Below are 24,143 nucleotides of genomic sequence, written 5' to 3' on the forward strand. Positions count from 1 at the left end.
CTATACATTGAAGCTCATGAGCCCCCTCTGCATCTTCGTAGAAAAATGCTATTACTTAAATATGCAGCCAAAATACAGATTTGCTCTTCGCATCCTATTCAGCCACTATTCAATCTCTACAGAAATAAACCAAGTAAAATACGACCAGCTGGCCTACGGCTCCTTGAAATATCACAGAATTGGAATGTTCCTCTCCACAATAGGCAACAGATAAACAATTACTCTCATCCACCATGGACTATCTTTCCTCAGCTGACCTGTGATACCTATATTCTTCAATGGGGAAAGAATCATCTACCGGCACTGACTGTGCAACAACTCCATGCTAGCCACATTCAAACCTGTGCTGACTTCTTGCCAATATATACGGATGGTTCCAAATCTCTTTCAACTGTTGGAGCAGCAGCAGTGTTTCCCTCTGCTATCATATCAGCTTCTCTTCCACCTGAGTATAGCAACTTTTCAGCAGAACTGTATGCAATACAATTAGCTCTAGAAAATTTGACTCTACATCCATCTGCAAAATATATAGTTTACACTGACTCTCTCAGCTCAATTAGAGCAATGCAGAATACCTCTCAAAAGAATCACCATATTTTAATGAAAATCAGGAGTTTGTTATTACATATTTATCATCATCAACAACTAGTGAAGTTTTTCTGGATTCCGGCACATTCAGGCATAAAAGGGAATGAAGTGGCTGATATATTTGCCAAAAGTCCAAGTTTAGACCTAACCTTTGTCCCTATTCCAGCGCCCGATTATATCTTAATTCAAGCAGCATGCCATGCATAGTGGACAGAGTTATGGCATAACCAAACGAATAACAAACTTTTCCAGTTGAAACAAGACCCAAAGTTATGGCACTCAAACAATCAGACAGTGCGGTGGGAAGAAGTGGTACTCACACGAATGAGAATAGGACACACCCATCTGACTCACCTCTATCTACTAATGGGCGATGATCCTCCTCAGTGTCCACACTGCTTAGAACATCTAGCAGTCAAATATATTCTGATTGACTGTCCACACTGTCAACAACATAGAACTTCAATACTTCAAAATCTGGCTAATCGTCGAAAACCATTGACATTACATCATATTGGAGAGGATGCAAATGTTAACAAACTTTTATGCTTTTTTAAAACAAATTGGACTGTATCATCTTATCTTTTATGAATAGGTTTCAGAACGTAAATTAATTTAAACTGGCTTCATTATTAATTATTTTCTAATATTCCTACGAATAGGCGCACTATAGCCATAGCAGCTAATACGCCAACAACCATACCACACACACACACACACCTAACCATACAGCCATACCCTTGATCTTTTTCTCACAAACAACCCTTCTAAGTACATGGTTGAAATGAGTGGTCCTTTAGACTCCTCAGATATCAACTTGGTGATTGTCTCTTCTCTAATCAAGCCTTTATCTCATGGCTGTTCCCAACCTCCTGTTGTTTGGCATTACAAGAATACAAAATGGGATGACTTGCAAGATTTCTTTTCTTCTTTTTCTTGGTTGGATTACTGCTTCAAAACTTCTGATGTCAACATGTGCTCAGATCGTGTCAGTCAGTGAAATTATTCTTGTAGGAATGGAATCCTTTATTCCACACTCCACCTTAAAATCTCGTCCTTTATCTAAACCCTGGTTTTCCAATAAATGTGCTAAGCAATGGTGAGCTGTGAATATTTTAGCAATGGGCTTTCACTTTTGCCAACTTTTTGATGTGAAACATCCTTTGGGGGGGTACCTACCGAGTAAATCTGATCGGTCACGGAAGTGATGTCATCCGTGGCATCTGCCAGATGCAGTTCGCATGCTCAGACCACTAGTTTGTGTGGAGCACTCACTAGTAGATTAGAGCGCGTGACACGTTTTTCGTGACCAGTACGATATCTCGAGTCGTAACTTTTTGGAATTTTTGAATAGTATGACGTCACAATCATACTTCCTGCAGTTACTACTGCAGTAAGTATGATTGCAAGTATTTGTCATATGACTGCAACAATACAAAGATTTGTCAACAATTTCTTATTTCATCTCACATTTCCACATATGCAACTGTTCGGGGCACCTAACATTCGATTGTTAGATGCTCCGGCATTGAGATATGTTGCAGTAGCAAGTATGCGTCTCTTACTTTAGTTATCATAAATCCATTGTATATTGTCTTCCAGAAATTATGGAAATTTTTGAATGATCAATAAAATATTTACAATACAAAAGCTCTTTTATTTCGTAATCAAAATATCTAAAAGAAATGCGAAGGATGTTTCACATAAAACCATCTACCGTGCGTGCTCAGCAGACACAAAACTTTTTTATTCTTTCTTTTTAAATCTCGGAAAATATAATGGATAATTTTTTTTTTTTTTTTTTTCCATGATAAAATTTTAATATTGTGAATAAAAAAATAACATAAAAATATTTCCCATATTACAAATAACGAATTATCACAAAACATTCTAGAATATAAAAATAAATATTACATAAAAAAGAAAATTTTCTAGAAAAGGTACACAAAAATCACAGATTACATGAAAAAAATTATTGCACAAATATTCAAGAAAATTTTATTCTAAAAATTGCCATATGCAATTTACTTCTTTATTAATATTTGTTTTCGGTCTTCTTTGCTCAATAGCTGAGCAAAGAAGAAGATCAAATTATGGAGGAATGATTTCACATAACGATCCGGATTGAATTGAAGCAGTAGTTTTCCATTTAGATGTATGGTCATCATAATCTGCAACGTGTTTAATTGTCAACATTATTCGTTCAGTCACTATTATTCATTATCTGAAAGCTCGCTCAGCTTCAGCACTGCTAATCGCAATGGTTTCAAAGATATTTCTGGCTTTCTTAATTGAAAAGGGAATGTCACTCGATTTTAAAGATAAACTGTCTTTGACGAAATCTCTAAAATCATTAATTTTTGTCATATTTTATCAGAAAACAAATTTATTTTTGGTTTTCACCGGCTTGCCACTCAGATGAAAGTTCTTTCATATTCCACAATTTCCAGCAGCATATGTTTAAAATTTCTTTCAATGGTATCATTGTTTTCTTTTTTTAATCTAAAATCACTCTGTTGCATCAATAACTTGTCACACGGTAATGTTACTGTTCTTACTTTCGATTTTGATTCCTTAAAATTCTTTCCACTTCAACATGTTCTCAATTTTAGCTTCATAATTTCCTTCAGAATTTTTCAAATTAGCAATAGCATTGATAGTTTGAATAATTACTTTATCTGTTTTTACCATAGCAAATCTGTAAAGCTTCTGAAAGGTAAGAGAGCTCCTGCAGGATGTCGATCATTAGTGCTAAATGGTTAAGAAATTCCAGATTTAAAAGTCAATTTAATAATCCGGAATATTTACCTTCTGATTCAAAATGTTTGCACAATGCAGGATAATTCCCTTAACCTGCATTTACCATCCGCAAGCTACAAGCTGCTCATCATAGCCCGAATGCACGACTGATCTTTAGTTTCCACATCAAGTTCTTTAGCAATCATCTTTAATTTATGCTGGTTTTTTGAAGATTGGTAATAGAATGCATACAGTTGGTTTTCTTTTCTTTTTTTTTTTTTTTTTTTCTATTTTTTAATTATTGCCCCTATGCCATTATATTTTAGAACATTTTCTTCACAGTGAAAGTCTCGACGAAATTTTAAAATCTGCCAACATTTCATCTTCGTAAAGTTTATATAATATCTTAGTTGCCTCTAACCCCCCGGGCGCCTCCGTAGCCAGGTGGGAAGGAGCAGAAGTGCATAGCACACGCTTCTTGATTAGACAGGGGTTCAAGCCCGTCACCACCAAATACGGAGGATGCGGAAAGGTCAGGGAATGACCACCGCATATCCCGGAGCAATATGGCCTTAGTTGTTAATGCTCTTAAAAACCAAATAACAACAACAACTCTAACCCCCCCCTCTACGTTGCTACTGTGACCATGTAAACATAGACAGGAAAAATTTACTGGAAAGCTTGGATCACTCACTTCTCTGAAAAACATACGCCTGTTTGTCGGAGTAAACGGGAATCACAACACAGCTTGGCCGGAGGCTATTATTCATGTTGGGAATCTTCTTAATCCTCTGACTGGCTATGGAAAGCATATTGACTAGCACGACTTCTCGGTATGTGACTGCATAGGTTTTTACTGACACCACTAACATTGTGAAATGATAATCCCTTTCACCCTTAATTCTTTCTAATTGCCTAAAGGCCAGAGGTGAGAACAATGCATACAAAGTTGTCTCTCCTAATCCGTTCGTTACATGGATATTTTCTTTGTTCAACGGAACTATTTTAAATGTAATTACCAAGAGGAATAAAAAAAATTTGCTATAAAGAAATTCATAACAGTTTAAACAGAGGTCCAACTGTAATTAAATCAAAAATGAAGCAATTTTAAAATACTTAACCGATCGATTGCGCCATTAAAATGCTGAGAATGGGGCCCTGCTTGCCCACTGTAGTTTCAGCTCTGGATACTCAATAAATGATCGTCTCAACAATGGGCTTGCTAATTTTAAAAAAAATAAATAACAATGGGCCCTTGCGAGCCCACTATAGCTCACCACTGGTGCTAAGGCTGTTCAAGGGTAGAATGTTGCATATTGTAATTGGCTTGTTTCCAAATCTCCAGCTTCATTTTGTGCCTACATGTAAGTTCGCAACAATTGTAAAGCAGTTATTAATGAGTCCAACCTAGATTTTGAACAGGTTAAAAGTAGAAAACTTGCTTCTTGCCCTAATGGTAGCTGAGCATTCTGGTCTCTTACCAAAGCTATTGGCCACAACTTTTGCCCATCTCGTGTTTGGGGGTTTCGTTAAAAAAAAAATAAAAATAATCAGAGTCATTAGGCCTGTAACAAACTCCTACCCACATTTTTGCTTTCCCAGTTCTTATGCCCCACCAAATTGACTCAACATTGCACTGTCCATCTATGTCAACCTGATGCACTTCCTTAGATTTTATATTTTTCTTAATTAACAGCATAACTCCTCCAGGCGCCTCTGTAGCCAGGTGGGAAGGAGCAGCAGTGCGTAGCACACGCTTCTTGATTAGACCGGGGTTCGAGCCCATCACCACCAAATATGGAGGATGCGGAAAGGTCAGGGAATGACCACTGCCATATCCTGGAGCAATATGGCCTTAGTTTCTAATGCTCCTAAAAACCAAATAACAACAACAACATAACTCCTCCTCCCTGTCTATCCGTTTTGTACACATTGTACCCACCAAATTCCAATTCTGCATCCCTTATATCTGAGTGACACCACGTCTCTATTATCCCAACAATATCTGCCTTGTATGTCTTAACCAGTACTTCAAATTCATCAAATTTATTTACTTTACTCCTAGCATTGGTGTACATGCAAGTATTCATGCACCCATCCTTACTCTTAGTTACTCTAACACAGCTCATGTATTTACTTTTTTCGTGACTCCCAGCAGCTCATGTATGTACTAACTCTAACACTATGTATTTACTTGTTTCAAGACTCCCAGCAGTTCCTGAAATCCCCAGCAACTGTCTCTCTGGGCTGCTGCTCATTCCAGTAGAAGCAGTGCAAGAATCATTTCCACCTCTGCCTGTGGCTATTGCTAATCTATTAGTCTGTGAATCTGCCCCATATGCTTGCAGTTAAAAGTTTTCCGACCTACCTAACATTGCTTCGATAGCATCAGCAAATATTCTTGCACCCTTTCTATTTAAGTGTATCCCATCCCTGTAGAAGAAATCTTTCCTGTTAACAAGCAGAGACCATGCTGAGAAAAATTATACCCCATGAGCCCTGCATAATCTCTCAGGGGCCAAATTGATTGACAAGACTCTTATCATATACTCCCTCCTATTGTGTCTGGGAAGGATTGTAAACACTTTCAAATTTAACCCTAACTCACAACTTTTTTTTTTTCACGAAGTTCAAAACAGGTTGATGGATGATGAACTGATCACAACGTCTGGGCCGATGTCCAAGTTTTCATATATGCAGTTAATAAATAAAAGTTAGTGTAGTTCTACCAATTTTATGCCACCAAAGAAATTTTTAATACACTCATAGCAAAAGCAGTATGACCTTATGAATAAATCTGGTAAATTTCAGACTTAATTTGGCAGCCATTTAACTTGCTATTGTAATATCCTAAGACTAAAGGTGTGTCAGAAGTCTGACATTCTTTGGTCTTACGATAGGTAGCAAGTTGATAACTGAGCTCTCAGAGTCATTAAGTTAAAATATAATCATATTTTTGGAGAATGAACACATTTTTTGAACCAAATTGAAATTAATCAATTCACAGAAAAAAAAAAATAAGAGTTTCTAGTACTTCTCAGTAATATCATTGAAGATAAATACATATTTATCAGTATCAGTTTTGTCAATTTCAGTATGAGGACTACAAAACCAAAAAAATACAAACTAGATGCCTATTATGAAAGAAGTGATGTACAGTGAACCTTGTTTGTGTAACTGATAAATGATTAAGGAAGCTTGAAATATAATAAATTATCACAACTCATGCCTAGCATTTTAACAATTCCTCAAAGCAATGCTGACTATAAGAGAATATTCAGCCAGGTGAGAAAAATAAAAACTGAGTTCAGATCTTCTCTTTCTGGTGAAACATTTCTGAAAAGGGCAGAGTCTACAATAATATTTCTCAAAGCAATGATAATCAGTTGATGTCTAACAAACAATGCAAACAGAAATCCACAGACAGAAAAATACTAGGCAAGCTAATGTTTGAATATATATTTTACTGGTAAATGATTCTATGACTGTATTTTGATGTAAAATGTGTATGTTGGCCATGAAATTTAATTTCTGGTGAAGTTGTGGAGTATAAAAGCTCCCTTTTTTTTCTTCCAAAAAATGTTTTCCTTCTGTCTTTTGTCAATTCTTGTCTGCTTTTGCTAAAAATTCCCTCTTTTCCTCATGCTTACAGTTACCAAATCTCCAGCTTTTTGAAAGTCAAAAGTTAGCAGCTGTGATTATGGTTCACCTCTAACAAAGAAGTTTAAGGTTGTGTCATTGCCAAAGGTGACTGTTTTCTGGTACTTCCTTGTACATATGAGATACTGTGAATGCTGCAATGTGTTGCATACTTCTGAAAGAATTTAGGGACTCAATTTTCAGAAAACAGCCTAGGCTATTGAGATGGGAAGTAGTAGTAGTAGTGGCATGTGATGCAAGAAAGCAAAGAAAGTACTGCTGTTGCATGACATTCAAGGTTGCATAAAATGTGTAGAACCAAAGAGACTCTTTAATGGTTTGGGGTAACAATTTCTTTGATTATCCTTTATACAGCTCTGAGTTTGCCTTGTGATTTCCATTTGTTTGATCCAATTAAACTACAGCTTTGTAGAAAGCATATTTCTGATGATGCAAAAATTGAAATTGATATTCATCTCTGGTTTTGACAGCATCCAACACATTTTTAAGCATCAGGTTTCTGGAAATTAATAAAGTGATTCCAAGTGTGTAAATGTTTTAGGTCATTATGTTAGATAATAATGTTATGTTCAAGTGAGTTTTATGTTAACCTCTTTTTTCCCCTTGCAACTTACTTACTAATTCCCTTGTATAATTTCAATGGACTTCAAGCTCTTCAATTGCAATTTGGATTCTAAAAACTCTAACAATATATTATTGTATCCAATTGAAAACCAGATAAATTCTGCAGACATTGGGTCATGACAAGGAGTGAATAGTTTTGAAATCTGCTCTGAAAAATTTGTCTGATATGTTATATTTCTTCAACTGAACAGTACATATTCCATTGAAAATATGTACTTGTGGATTTGATATTGAAAAGATCTCATTTAAATCTCTAATACAGTCATATTGACTCTTGATTCCATTTGCTAATACATGGAATACCATTATTTTCAATGTTCATTCAAACTGCTTTATAAAAGCAGTTTGAGGTAGAGGAATGCCACGAGCTTCCTTAGATATGTAACTAAGGAAGCTTGTGGCATGCTTAGAACTTTTAAAAAGCAGTCTCTGTCAGCTAATTATTTGGGTTATGATGATAATTGAAAGCTGTGAGAACTAAAAGATCAAAGTCACTATATGTGCAAACATAAATGTATAAGAGTGGCAGTACTGCAGTGTGTGTGTGGGGGGGGGGGGGTTGTGACCAAGGCCACAATCATCACCAAACAGTTTTTGACTTATTGTTATTTCCTAAAACCATTTCCAAAGCCAAAGTCTATTATGTGAATTTTGCCTACACCAGCTCCTCTCAGTAGCATTAGTCTAATAGTCTAATCAGCTCATGGTTAAGAGCATTGAAGCAACAAGGGATTAAAGTACTTGGAGTTTTGTTACCTCCCCCCCCCACACACACACACAGAATTAGTAACATGACAAGTGTTTCTATAATTTTTCGACGACTTTTCTTTATGTTAATGGTGCCTTTATGACTGGTTTGTCCTGCTTTTTTTTAAAATGTAATTATAAAAATAAGTAGAACTAATGAGATTTATCTAACCACAAATATCTAATACTGCTGCAAGAGGCACAGTTTTGATTAAAAAATATTTTTAATAGGAAATGGCCATCCTATCCACCTCAGTGATGGAGGTGTTTTTTTACACACCATGCATCTCACTTAAACCTTTAGATTGTGCTAGAAAGTGTACATATCTCTTTTACCAGCTAAACTCATTTTGGACAATGTTCTGAAAAGGTGAACAGAAAGGCTCCAGAAATGAGAATAAGTGATAAAGAAAAAACAATTCCATATATGTAACAGTAGCAGATTACTATATTAAAAAGGTTGTAGCAAATACCAACAAAATCAGTCTAAGTAGAGGAGACTAGAATATTATGTAGACAAACTGTGGTTAGAAGAATATAAAGCCATTTAATATTTGCTTCCTTTGTGCAAAAAATTATGTGCATAATACATGTGCACTCACATGTATTAAAGACTGATTATCTTTTTGAAGTAAAACCACCAGTTGAAATTATCATGATAACTGTTTAAAAAATTAAAGAATTAAAGTTCTTACCTTTTATTATAGCTAAAAGAAAGTGCCCGAAGACATGAAAAAAATATGGATCAGATTCGACAAAAAGCATTTGAACTTAGCGTACGTCGCTACTCATCAAATTATGATGATGCACCACAATTGGTACCGTACGAGACTAAAAAAATGTGCACCCTCTGCAGTGTGCTGGTAAGTGTAATACTGCTTTTCCTTAATGTTCTTGCTTTTACTGATAAAATAAAATGAAGATAATGCTATATTCTCACAGTGACAAACAGTTGGGAGAACGGTGCAGTCTTTTCTAGAGGAAACTCTTGAATACATTAACCACATGGTCAAGAGGTAAGTTTCATAATGATATAAACAATGTCATGGAAACAGAAATTTTATTACATAAAATAAGCAAATAACATAACTCCAATTACGTCTACATAACTTCATTTCACTTACCAGAAACAAGAATATAGGTTACTTTGGATTCTAAAGCCACAAAATGTCCTAACAGCAGGGCATTTTGTGGCATAATGGAAAAGGCCTGTGTTCCAATCCCATCTCAATATAGGAGATAATAAAAAAAATTTATAGCCACAATATACTGATACGTCATGTCCCTAGTTTCTTTATAGCCAGTAGTTTGTTTTTGCTATATGGAATGAATTAATGCTTATAAGATCCATTGATGAGCAGTGAGACATTGCTCTGTGTAATGAAGTTCAGTTTGGTCTGTACAGTGCAAGAACATCATGGATATTAATAATGCTTATGAAATTATCACACGAGGGCTGTTCAATAAAGAATGATCATAATTTTTCGTGAATAAACGATTGCTTGCTGTTTCTAGCTAAACTGTGGAATTTAGGACCAAACCAGGCTGCATTGCATCACTTTACAGAGAAACTGCGCAGTTGACTCATGTATAGTGTGACCTTGGCTGTTGGTCAAGTTTATGTATGCTCAGTTTCACTGAGCATACATAAACTTGTAATAATGGACGTAACACACGAGGAACGGTATGCTACTCTTAAATTTTGTTTCTGTCTCAAGAAAACATCAACTGTGAAGTGTATGAAATGTTAAAAAAGGCTTCCACATAGCACAGCTTGCAGGTGGTTTAGAATATTTAAAGATGGATGTGATTCAATCACAAAAAATTGGCAGTCCTGGAGTTCCAACCACTGCTGTCACCACAAGAACCATAAACACTGCTTCTGTAATTGTGAAAGATCATATAACAGTAAGGCAACTGACAGAGACGTTCAATAGGAAGCAAGCATGATATCCTCCATGACCATTTGCATGTGACACATGTTTGTGCACAGTGGGTTCAAAGGCTACTCACACCTGAGCAATAGAAAGTTCACATGGAGGTTTGTCAGGAGCTGCAGTGTTATTGAAGATGGTGAGGTTCTGCACAAGGTGATAACGGCAGATGAGACATGGTTTCATCATTTTGACCCAGAGAGTACGAAACAAAGCTATGTTTGGAAGTCGACATCATCGCCAAAACTGAAAAAAGTGAAATTTTTGCTTCTGCAGGATATATTATGGTCATCTCTTTTTTTGACATTTGAGGAATGATTTATTAATATGTTGTGGCATGTCATATGACTGTTATGGAACCTTATTACAGAACTGTACTGCACACAGGTGGGTGGATGCTGCATCTTGACAATGTCCATCTTGAAGGGCCCATCAGGCTCTCAGCTGCCCACATCAACGCCAGAGCTTGCACTTGGTCATCACGCAACACAGCGGCAACCCCCAAGGCAGATTGCGCTTGTCCCAAAGGAACTAGTAGTTGTTGGTGACTCTATTGTCAGGGAAACGGGGAACATCCTTTGTAAAAAGGATAGGTGGAACAGGACCAGGGTATGTCTGCCAGGGGCAAAGGTTGATGACGTTGTAGAGCAGATATCATCTTTTAGGGGCACAAAAGGTGATATAGTTGTACACGTTGGCACTAATGATATTAAGAGTAGGAGACCGGCAGAATTACTTAACAAGTACAGGTCACTGTTGAAAAAAAGCCGTGAAATAGGGTTGAATTTGAAAGTGTCTGCAATTCTGCCCAGACACGATAGGAGGGAGTATATGATGAGAGCCTTGTCGATCAATTCGGCCCTGGAAAGATTGTGCAAGGCTCAAAGGATAGAATTTTTTTCAGCCTGGACTGTACTTGTTAACAAGAGAGACTGCTTCTACAGGGATGGGATACACTTAAATAGAAAGGGTGCAAGAATATTTGCTGATGCTATCGAGGCAGTGTTAGGTGGATCGGAAAACTGATAGCTTGGGGGGATACAAGGACTAATAGTTTAACAGTAGCCGTAGGCAGAGGTGAAGGTGATTCTTGCACAACTTCTATTAGAATAAGTAGCAACCTGGAGCGAGGGGTGTTGGGGGTTTCAGGGATGGGTGGCAGTAATCGTGAAACAGGTGGGTATATGGGATGTGTTAGAGTAATTAAGAATAAGAATAGGTGCATGTATACTTGCATGTATACCAATGCTAGAAGTATAGTAAATAAATTTGATGAATTTGAAGTGTTGGTCAAGACATCAAAGGCAGATATTGTTGGGATATCAGAGACATGGTGTCATACAGATATAAGGAATGCCGAACTGGAATTTGGGGAGTACAATGTGTACAGAAAGGATAGACAGGATAGGAAGGGAGGAGGTGTTATGCTGTTAATAAAGAAAAACATAAAATCAAAAGAAGTGCATCCAGTTGATATAGGTGAACAGTGCACTGTTGAGTCAGTTTGGTGTGACATAAGCACTGCGAAAGCAAAAATAAGAGTAGGAGTGTGTTATAGGCCTAATGACTTGAATGAGTACAATGAACAATTGTACAGAGAAATAGAGTGGGCTAGTAAATCGGAATGTATAATGGGGGATTTTAACTTCCCAGATATTGACTGGAATTTGGGGGCTGATCACTCACACACTAGCAAGGCTTTTGTGGATTTATTGGATGATTGTTTTCTGCAGCAGCATGTCCGAGAGGCAACCAGAGAAAGTAATACTCTTGATCTGGTTATCAGCAGTGATCATTCATGTATTAGGAATTTGCAGATAAAAGAACCACTAGGTGGCAGTGATCACAGTGTATTGACGTGGGATTTACTTAAAGATTTAACTACTATCAGGGGTAAAGGAAAGGGTTTTTGCTTCCGTAAAGGCGAGTACAGTGGCCTCCGACAGTTTTTAAATTCTGTACAGTGAGATCAACTGACGATGTTACCAACAGTAAATTCTAAGTGGGAAGCATTCAAGGAATTAATCGTGGAAGCTACTAAAAGGTTCATACCTATTAAGAAATATTGTTCAAGGTTTAGGCCTAAATGGTTGTCAAATGAGACTCGTAATAGAGAAGAAAAATGCACGGGATGCATATAAATTATCAAGCGACTCAGAAGCATATGGCAGATATAAGTTAATCTGTAATCAGGTCACAAAGGAGGTTCGGCAGGCGAAGGCAGATTACAAGAAATCCTTGGCAAAAGATGCTAAGAAAAACAGCAAGGATTTCTTTACTTATATAAACTCTAAAAGGAAGGGGATGAATCTGATCGGTCCACTTGACATCGATGGTTCGACTGTTGATGATCATGCTCAGATAGCAAACAAACTGAATGAGTATTTTGCATCTACATTCACACGTGAGGAATTATTAAGGTTTGAAAATGGCAGAAGGTTATCAAATTGTAGTAAGATACTTAATGATTTTGTAATAACCGAGAGCAAAGTGGAAGAGAAATTGTTGAAGTTAAATGTAAGAAAAGCACCTGGGATGGATGGGATCTATCCAGTTATATTAAAGGAGACGGCAAAGCAACTAAGCAAACCCTTAGCCATAATTATGAGAGCATCCTTGGACTCAGGGGAGGTTCCCACGGACTGGAGATGTGCAAATGTATCCCCAATTCACAAAGGGGGATCGAAGGGTGACACGAGTAATTACAGACCAGTTAGTTTAACTTCTGTTCCGGGTAAAATAATGGAGTCGCTGGTTAAGGATGCATTGCAGGATCATCTAGACAAGACTGCAGCAATAATTCAGACACAGCATGGGTTTGTTAAGGGAAAGTCTTGTCTGGCAAATTTGATAGGATATTATGATGTGGTTACAAAGGAACTGGATGCGAAAAATAATTTTGATATCATATATTTGGATTTCAGGAAAGCTTTTGACACTGTTGCGCATGGAAGACTATTGTACAAATTGGAGCAGAATGGTATTAAGGGTAAGTTGCTACAATAGATAAAGGGATGGTTAAGTGCTAGAAGACAGAGGGTGGTAATCAGTGGGTGCTGCTCTTCTTGGACTAATGATATTAGTGGAGTCCAACAGGGTTCGGTGTTAGGTCCACTGTTGTTTTGTATATTTATCAATGATATTGATGAAGGTATATCAGGCTTAATGTCGAAGTTTGCAGATGATACAAAGGTTGGCAGGGTTGTTAATGACAGTAATGGCAGTGTGCTACTGCAACAGGATCTAGATAATTTTGGCAGATGGGCTAAGAAGTGGCAACTGAAGTTTAACCTTGACAGATGTAAAGTACAGTAATACCCCGAAGTTACGCGATAGGCGGGTCCGACGAAAATCGCGTAAGTCGGGGTACAACTTTGCATATAAATACATATAAATTTTGCTTAATTGGGACCAAGGACTAACAAAAACACTAGTTTAGAAGAAAAATATTAATAAAATTGCAGTTCTTTATACATATTAATACAAAATATGTATTAAAAAAACAAATGACTTACGTTAAAAAGTTATTTCGATGTCGATGGCTTCATAAAATCTAACAAATTCGTCTGACGACACAGCGCATTCTTTTTTTCACTCAGAATTTCTTCGTAGCAAGCTAATAATTTTTTTTATTCCTTGCTTTGTAGCTATAACGCGTTCTTCGTTGGAGTCTATGTTTTCTAAAAATTTTAAGCCCTTTACAATTGAGCCCTTTTCAATTTTCAACCTGTCAAGTTTGCAATTGTCATGTGCTTTTTGCCGTTGCTTCATTTAGGCCTGTAGCACGTGCAATATCACATGGTCTTTCATTTCGCTCAAAGCGTTTCACAATTTCATATTTTTTCTCTATCGACAGAGGCGGACTGGCCATAAGCCTTACCGGGGAAACCCCGGTGGGCCAGTGTGATTTTGGCCATAAACCACAGTATGAGGCCACTATAAATTTTCCCGGGTAAGAATTTTTGACCCAGTCCGCCTCTGTTTATCGATAATTGCTTTTCTTTTTCTCTCTGAATCTGCAGTCTTCACCAGGACACAAGTATTTTACTCATTTTTAGGGAATAAAGCACAATTACAAAACGAGGAGGCATGCTTGATACGCATAAACAAAGCTGCGCGCATGTAGCAACTGAATAAACAACACCATAAAGGCAGAGATACGCTATTAACACCTCACATTTCTAGGGGTTACTACCATAAAACAATAAAAATCCAGTTGCGTTTCTGCTAGTGAAATCTGTTATAAACTGGTAGTAAACTCGATCTAATTGCATTTGCGATTATACCGATAGCTGGAATTGTGTTGGTTTTTACGTTATAATGGTGAAATGTGTTTCCCCTTCACTGATATAAAAAACATAAAAGCGGCAAAGTTGAATTTTGTTCATCTTTCGCTCTCATTCTCCGCCGTCGCACCGTATATCGATAACATATGAAAAACGACCTTGAAGATAGTGGGCGGCAGCGTTGCCAAACGAAAAAATCAAGAACCGCGTAACTCCGAGTTCGCGTAAGTCGGGGTATTACTGTACTACATATGGGTAGAAGTAACCCCAGAGAAACGTACCAACTGTGTGGTACTACACTTAAGGTGGTAGAAAATGAAAAAGACCTGGGAGTAATTGTGCAGGCAGATATGAAGTTTTCTGAGCAATGCAGACAGGCTGCCAGGGCAGATCATGGGGTTTTGTCAATGATATATAGGAATTTTGCTAGCAGGGAAAAGGAGGTGATTATCCCTCTGTATAAGGCAATGGTCGGGCCACGGCTTGAGTACTGCGTACAGGTCTGGAGGCCTCATTTTAGGAAGGATGTAGATTTACTTGAGCGTGTACAGAGAAGGTCAACAAGATTGGTGAGGGGATTGAAGGGATCCTCTTACCAAGTGAGGCTTAAGTTCTGCAAATTGCAGTGGCTAGAGACTAGGCACCTGCACGGTGATCTGATTGAGGTATATAAGGCCTTGAATGGGTTGAGCACGCTGAATTCTGATGGGATCCTTCCACTTGTTCAGATTACGAATCTAAGGGGGCATAAATTCAAATTAAGAAAAGACAGATGTAGAATAGATGTGCGGAAATTTGTCTTTAGCCAGCAGGTGGTTAATTGCTGGAACAAACTTCCATCTGTCGTTGTGGAAGTTGATAGGTTGAATAAATTTAAGGAGGAACTGGACAGGCATTTGGAGGGAATGGTGTGATTTTTTTTTTTTTGGCTGATGCTGCATAAGCTCATACATTTGCTTTCTTGCATCACATGCCACTACTACTACTACTACTACTATGTGAGACCACACATTGCTTGTACTGTCATCAAGTACTTAGCTAGCATTAATGTCAGATGTGTTCCTCATCCACCCTACAACCCTGACAAAAAATTGCACCCTGCAATTTCTTTTTTATTTCCAAAGTTAAAGGAGCTGTAAGGAAAATGTTTCCAGTTGTCAGAAGAAGTTGAAAGACATTGGAGACGATTCTCAAATGTATGTCAAAAAATGGCTTCCACCACGTATTGGAAGAATGGCAGAAATGTCGGAGTAGGTGCATTTCATCAAATGGAGACTCCTTTGAAAAGGACCATCGAAATATGAATGATTAATAAAAGTTTTGGAAAAAAAATTTATCATTCTTTATTGAACAGCCCTTGCAGAATATGATCATTAAAGAATTAAAGATTACTTTTACTTTTTATTAAATTTATTTCAGTGATAATTTTTTACATCCAAGAAATACAGTAATACCCCGACTTACGCGAACTCGGAGTTACGCGGTTCTTGATTTTTTCGTTTGGCAACACTGCCACCCACTATCTTCAAGGTCGTTTTTCATATGTTATCGATATACGGTGCGACGGCGGAGAGTGAGAGCGAAAGATGAACAAAATTCAACTTTGCTGCGCATGAGCTGCACACATATACAAGAATTTGTATTCTAACTGTCATATTTATATATGTGCATTCGAATTCGTGCTCAACGTTTGTCGGAAATTACATCGTTTTCACGAGAGAAATGGATCGCGTTGGTCGAGCCGTATACAGTCAGTCCTCGTATAACACGTGTTTACACTACACGAATTCGATCATACACTATTTATAAATACGGTAACGATATCTTATAATATAACACGAACCGAATTGGCTTATGCATGATTCGCCTTTGTGTTTACAAGAAATGGTAGTCGAACGCAGAATTATCCCAACCGAACGCAAAACGATAGGAATGAAGAGAAGATTCTGAAAATATATTTGTTTTAGGGGAAACACATTTCACTATAATAACATAAAAACCAACACAATTCCAGCTATCGGTATGCAATTAGATCGAGTTTACTACCAGTTTATAACAGATTCCACTAGCAGAAACGCAACTGGGTTTTTATTGTTTTATGGTAGTAATCCCTAGAAATGTGAGGTGTTAATAGTGTATCTCTGCCTTTATAGTGTTGTTTATTCAGTTGCTACATGCGCGCAGCTTTGTTTATGCGTATCAAGTGTGCCTCCTCGTTTTGTAATTGTGCTTTATTCCCTAAAAATACTTAAAAGGTCTGAAAAGGAAGCGTACTGAAGACACTGCAGATTCAAAGAGAAAAAGAAAAGCAATTATCGATAAACAGAGGCGGACTGGGTCAAAAATTCTTACCCGGGAAAATTTATAGTGGCCTCATACTATGGTTTATGGTCAAAATCACACAGGCCCACCGGGGTTTCCCCGGTAAGGCTTATGGCCAGTCCGCCTCTGTCGATAGAGAAAAAATATGAAATTGTGAAACACTTCGAGCGAAATGAAAGACCATGTGATATTGCATGTGCTACAGGCCTAAATGAGGCAACGGCGAAAAGCACATGACAATTGCAAACTTGACAGAAGGTATCAGTCAATTGAAAAGGGCTTAAAAATTTTAGAAAACATAGACTATAACGAAGAACGCGTTATAGCTACAAAGCAAGGAATGAAAAAATTATTAGCTTGCTACGAAGAAATTCTGCGTGAAAAAAAGAAGTCTGTGTCGTCAGACGAATTTGTTAGATTTTATGAAGCCATCAACATTGAAATAACTTTTTTACGTAAGCCATTTATTTTTTTAATACATATTTTGTATTAATATGTATAAAGAACTGCAATTTTATTAATATTTTTCTTCTAAACTAGTGTTTGTTAGTCCTTGGTCCCAATTAAACAAAATTTATATGTATTTATATGCAAAGTTGTACCCCGACTTACGCGAATTCGACTTAAGCGATTTTCATCGGACCCACCTATCGAGTAACTTCGGAGTATTACTGTATTGCAACGTATAATTAAAGGAAATCTTATTACGTGGAAATTCCATTCAACAAACTAGAAAACTTGAAGTTGAATATCTGTTCTAATTTTAATCTCATGGAGAAATAAGTTTGTAAGAAATCCAATTCCTAGTTAAATAGTGGTATGTGACTAAGCACAGTGACAGTATTAGGAATAGTCTATCAAGAAATCTCTGAATGGTTGTGAAATTTAATTAAAATTTATAAGTGAGATTATAAAAAATGAATATTAAATTAAATGTAAAATAATTAAAGAATTTAAAGTAATTAAAGGAGATATGATAAAGTATAGAAAAGCATAAACTGGTACTAAAAAGAATTACCAAGTGACTCAACAAGCGGTGTTAATTTCCTGATATTATATTTCACTTTTTTGGGGGGAGGGAATTCCGAGTATAATTAATGGTACTTATAAAGTCATATGAGAGAGTCAAATAATAAAGAGATTCAGCTAGGACAAATTAGCTACAACAAATGTTGAATTTTTTAAAGCAATCACAAAAGGAAAAGTTGTGTGTGTGTGTGTGTGTGTGTGTGTGTGTGTGTGTGTGTGTGTGTGTGTGTGTGTGTGTGTGTGTGTGTGTGTGTGTGTGTGTGTGTGTGTGTGTGTGTGTGTGTTATGGGGGGTTTAATGGCACATGAGCTGCTGGGGCTATAATGTGCCTATTCATAAGAAAATTATAAAAAAAAAATTCAGATGTAATCACTTCATTTTTTATTACAGAGATCTTTTAGAATTTATGATAGATTCCAATTTTTTTCAGAAAAGAGAAAAATTCATTGATGTTTGCATTGTCGCCAAAAATATGTTTTTATGTCTTCGATTCTCGAAGATTTGTTAGAGAAAGGAGGGCAGATGTTCTGTCCTGATGATAGTGAGGGCAGTCAATGAGAGTGTGTTTGACTGTTAAATGTGCTAAACACTGTGGACACTGATGAGGATCCTCTCCAGTAAGTAGATGAAGGTGAGTCAGGTATGTATGTCCTATTCATGTCCATGCAAGCACCATTTCTCTTCACACTGTTTTGGTGCTAGAGTGCCAAAGCTGTGGATCCTGTTTCAACTGATAAAGTTTATTATTGGTTTGGGTGTGCCATATCTCTTTCCACTGTGCAAGACATGCTGTTTGTATGGCATTATTATAATCAGAGATTGGAACAGGAGCAAAAGTTAAATCATAAGTTGACGGATTTTTGGAAGTTTTGTCAGCAAATTCATTCCCCTTTATCCCCAAATGCGCTGAGATCCAGCAAAAGGTCACTGATTAATGCAAATGAGCTCACTCTTGTGCATCAGGCACCACAGTGGCAATCTCAAAGGCACAATGTCCTGGTCCCTCTATTGCTAGGGAGATGGGTAATATAATGTGTAAAAAGGATAAAGGGAATAGGACCAGGGTAAGTCTGGCAGGGGAAAAAGTTGATGATTTTATAGAATGGATATCATCTTTTAAGGGCACAAAGAGTGATATTGTTGTACACGTTGGCACCAATGACATTAAGAGTAGGAAATCTGCAGATTTACTTAACAAATACAGGTCAATGTTGAAAAAAAAGTCATGAATTAGGCTTAAATATGAAAGTGTCTGCAATTCTACCCAGACATGATAGGAGGGAGTATATGATGAGAGCCTTCTCAATCAATTTGGCCCTGGACGGATTGTGCAAGGCTCATGGTGTACAATTTTTTCAGCGTGGTCTGTGCTCGGTAACAGGAGAAACTGCTTCTACAGGGATGGGATACACTTCGATAGAAAGAGCGTTTGCTGATGCTATCAAGGCAGCGTTATGTGGGTCAGAAAACTGCTAGCTTGGGGGGGGGATTCACAGACTAAAAGGTTAAAAGTAGCCGCAGGCAGAGGTGAAGGCGATTCTTGCACTACTTCTATTAGAATGAGCATCGACCTGGAGCGAGGGGTGATGGGGGTTTCAGGGACTGATGGCAATCATCATGAAACAAATAAATACACAGACTGTATTAGGGTAACTAAGAATAAGAATAGGTGCATGTATACTTGCATGTACACCAATGCTAGAAGTATAGTAAAAAAAATAAATAAATTTGATGAATTTGAAGTGCTGGTCAAGACATCAAAGGCATATATTGTTGGGATATCAGATGTGGCATCACAGAAATATTAGGAATGCAGAATTCGAATTTGGGGAGTACAATGTGTACAGAAAGGATAGGAATGGAGCAGGGGTTATGCTATTAATTAAGAAAAACAAAATCTAAGGACATGCATCCAGTTGACATAGATGGACAGTGCACTGTTGAGTCAGTTTGGTGTGATATAAGCACTGGGAGAGCAAAAATAAGAGCAGGAGTGTGTTATAGATGTAATGAGTACAATGAACAATTGTATAGAGAAATAGTGGGTTAGTAAACCACAATGTCTTATAATGAGGGATTTTAACTTCCCAGATATTGACTGGAACTTGTGGATTGGTCACTTGCACACTAGCAAGACTTGTAGATTTATTGGATGACTGTTTTCTGCAGCAGCATGTTCGAGAGGCAACCAGAAAGGGTGATACTCTTGATCTCGTTATCAGCAGTGATTATTCGTGTACTAAGAATTTGCAGATCACTGTGTACTGATGTGGGATTTACTTAAAGATATAATTAGATTCAGGGAACAATGTTTGCTTCTGTAAAAGTGACTACAGTGGACTCAGACAGTTTTTAAATTCTGTACAGTGGGACCAATGGATGATGTTACAAACAGCAAATTCTAAGTGATTTGTGGAAATATTGTTCAAGGTTTAAGCCTAGAGGGTTGTCAAATGAACCAATGAGACTCATGGCAGAGAACAAAAATTCATGGGATGCATATAAATTATCAGGTGACACAGAAGCCTATGGCAGATATAAGCTAGTCTCTTAATCAAGTCACAAAGGAGATTAGGGAAGCTAAGGCAGATTACAAGAAATCTTTGGCAAAGAATGCTAAGAAAAACAGCAAGGACTTCTTTACTTATATAAACTCTAAAAGGAAAGGGATGAATCAGACTGGTCCACTTGATATCGATGGTTCGACTGTTGATGATCCTGCTCAGATAGCTAACAAACTGAATGAGTATTCTGCATCTACATTCACAAGGAAGGAATATGTCAGAAGTTTATCAAACAATAACAGGATGCTTAATGATTTTGTAATAACTGAGAGCAAAGTAGAGGAGAAATTGTTGAAATTTAACATAAGAAAGGCTCCCAGGATGGATGTGATCTATCCAGTTATATTAAAGGAAGCGGCAGAGGAAGTAAGCAAACCCTTAGCCATAATTATGAGGGCATCCTTCGACTCAGGGCAAGTCCCCACAGACTGGAGATGTGCAAATGTATCCCCGATTCACAAAAGGAGATCAAAGTGTGACATGGCTAATTACACACCACTTAGTTTAACTTCTGTTACAGATAAAATAATGGAGTCACTGGTTAAAGATGTATTGCAAGATCATCTAGACAAGGACGGTATCAATAATTCAGAAATAGCATGGGTTTGTTAAGGAAAAGTCTTGTCTTACAAATTTGATTGGATAGTATGATGTGGTTACAAAGGAAGTGGATGCAAAAAATAATTTTCATATATACTTCGATTTCAGGAAAGCTTTTGATACTGTTGTGCATGGAAGACTACTGTACAGATTGGAGCAGAATGGTATGAAGGGTAAGTTGCTGCAATGGATAAAACGGTGGTTAAGTGGGAGAAGACAGAGTAGTAACCAATGGACGCTGCTCTTCGTGGACTAATGTTATTAGTGGAATCCCACAGGATTCAATGTTGGGCCCACTGTTGTTTTGTATATTTATCAATGATATTGATGAAGGTATATCAGGCTTGGTGTCGGAGTTTACAGATGATACAAAGGTTGGCAGGGTTGTTAATGACAGTATGCTGCTGCAACAGGATCTAGAAAATTTGGACAGATGGACTGAGAAGTGGCAACAGAAGTTGAACATTGACAAATGCAAAGTACTGCTTATGGGTAGAAGTAATCCCAGAGCAACGTACCAACTGTGTGTTACTACACTTAGGGAGTAGGAAATGAAAAAGACCTGGGAGTAATTGTGCAGTCAGATATGAAGTTTTCTGAGCTATGCAGACAGGCTGCAAGAGCAGGTCGTGGGGTTTTGTCAATGATATACAGGAATTTTGCTAAAAGGAGGTGTTATCCCTTTGTATAAAACAGTGCAGAAAGGGGAACTATAGGAAATTTTGGAATTGGTGAAAGAGGTGAAAGACTTGTGGAATTTTCAGAATCTAGAGGAATGTCAGTAATGAACACTTTTTTTCAAGAAAAGGGTGAACAGAACGTTGACATGAAAGAGCCCAAATGGATTAACAACATGAAATCGACTCCATCTTCACTAACAGAAGATATATCGTGAATGATGTTACTGCCCTGAACAAGGTAAATGTTTGAAGTGATCACAGAATGGTAAGATGCACACTTGATATAGATGTAAGAAAAGAAAGGGAAAAACTGACTCGAGTAAATAATGCAAAGGTCTTTGAGATAACAGAAGAGGAGAAAAAGCAGTATGTACTGGAACTTAAGAACAAGTTTGAGCTTCTGCAGACTGTTCAGGACCAAGATATCGACGAGAAATAATACAACTTTCTTAAAGTGATAAAGCCCAAGAAACCTATAGGTAAAAATAAATCCAAAGAAGAAAAAATCAGTCAAGAAACGCTTGTCACGATGAACCAAAGACGACAAACGAAGAGCAAGAAAAACACTGACAGGGAGAAAATTGAGTATACTGAGTTATGCAAAGCCATTAGAAAGAGACTCAGAGAGGATATAAGAAAATTTAACACAAGAAAAGTAGAAGCATTAAGCGAAAACAAAGGATTTAAATCAGCAATCATGAGCAGTAATACAGAAAGACAAATGATACTGAAACTGAAGAATAGCAATGGTGTACTTATGAATAGCAGAGAAGGCTTAATTCAAATAGCAGACGACTACTATAAAGAGTTATACAAGGAGCAAGGTAATGCTGCCAGCAGTGGGGAAGATGGATCTCAAATTAATAACACATACAACATACCTGATATCCTTCCTGATGAGGTAGAACATGCGTTGAAGAAAATGAGGAATCAGAAAGCTCCGGGGGGAAGATGAAGTTACTGTAAAGTTGTTAAAATTGGGAGGAAGAGACATGACACAAAAACTGGCAAGACTTTTCACAAAATACATTAGAAAAGGTGTGGCACCTAAGGAGTGGAATAATGCAATCATAGTTTTGCTGCATAAGAACGGAGATAAATCAGAAATTCGAAATTATAGACCAATTAGCTTGTTATCCCACATCTACAAGTTGTTCACAAGGGTCATTACTAACAGATTAGAAAGAATACTTGATGAGAATCAACCGAAAGAGCAAGCTGGCTTTAGGACAGGATTCTCAACTATGGATCACCTTCACATAATGGCACAGCTAATGGAGAAGGCAAATGAATATAAAACACCATTATGCCTGGCATTTGTGGATTATGAAAAGGCATTTGACTCCATACAGCATAAGGCAATGTTTCGTGCACTGGAAAGACAAGGCATAGATACCCCATATATTATGATTTTGAAGAAAATATATGAGACTGCTACCTCCTTTATCAGACTAGACAAAGACAGTAGCAAATTTAAAACTGAGAAAGGAGTTCAATGAGGAGATGCAATATCTCTGAAGTTGTTTACTGCTGCCCTTGAGGAAGCTTTCAGAAGATTGGACTGGTTGCAGAAAGAATTCAACATGAATGGAGGGTACCTAAACCATTCACAATTTGCAGTTGACATTGTGATCATAAGCCACGATCCCGAAGAATTAGCAGAAAACCTTAATCAGTTATGCAGAGTTAGTAAGGATTTTGGACTAAAGATTAATATGGCTAAAACAAAAGTAATGATGAACAAGTATGCCACAGAAAGGGATATAAATATTGAAGGAGCAGTATTTGAAAAGATGGAGTCATATACTTATCTGTAACAAGTCATTAGTTATAATAATGATAAATGGATGGAAGTCATAAATTTTGGATGGATAGCATTCAGGAAATATAGTCACATACTAAGGAGCAATATCCCAATTTGTCTGAAACGTAAAATAATGAACTAATGTATACTCCCCACCATGACTTATGGAAGTGAAACTTGGGCACTCACCAAAAGAATAGAAGAGAAGCTGAGAACTACACAGCGAAGAATGGAAAGAATTATATTGGGAATCAGACTGTTAGATAAGAAGAGAAATTAGGCAGCAAACTCAAGTAAAGGACATTCTTATCAAAACTAAAGAAATAAAATGGTCTTGGGCAGGACACATAGCTCGAAGATATGATGACAGATGGACTAAGAAAATAACAGGATGGTACCCAAGAGGAGCTAAGAGAAAACCTGGAAGACAACAACGGAGATGGAAAGATGAAATTCATGAGTTTGTGGGTAGTAAATGGATGGCCATTGCACAAAACAGAAGGAACTGGAAAGTTGCTGGAGAGGCTTTCATCCTGCAGTGGATTGAAAATGGCTGATGATGATGA

General features: G+C 37.3%; 1 protein-coding gene across 1 annotated transcript in view; it reads left to right on the forward strand.

The window, feature by feature from the left end:
• ssp3 (SCAPER domain-containing protein short spindle 3) overlaps nt 1–24,143 on the forward strand; it is a 408,421-nt gene that overhangs the window by 282,664 nt on the left and 101,614 nt on the right. Inside the window, exon 17 of the mRNA XM_090377943.1 lies at nt 9,066–9,221. Within this exon, the coding sequence (XP_090234069.1) occupies nt 9,066–9,221 (156 nt within the window). The remainder of the gene's footprint in view (nt 1–9,065; nt 9,222–24,143) is intronic.

Source organism: Mastigoproctus giganteus, chromosome 7 (assembly GCF_048544385.1).
Source record: "Mastigoproctus giganteus isolate SK-2022 chromosome 7, ASM4854438v1, whole genome shotgun sequence".
Taxonomy (NCBI): domain Eukaryota; kingdom Metazoa; phylum Arthropoda; class Arachnida; order Uropygi; family Thelyphonidae; genus Mastigoproctus; species Mastigoproctus giganteus.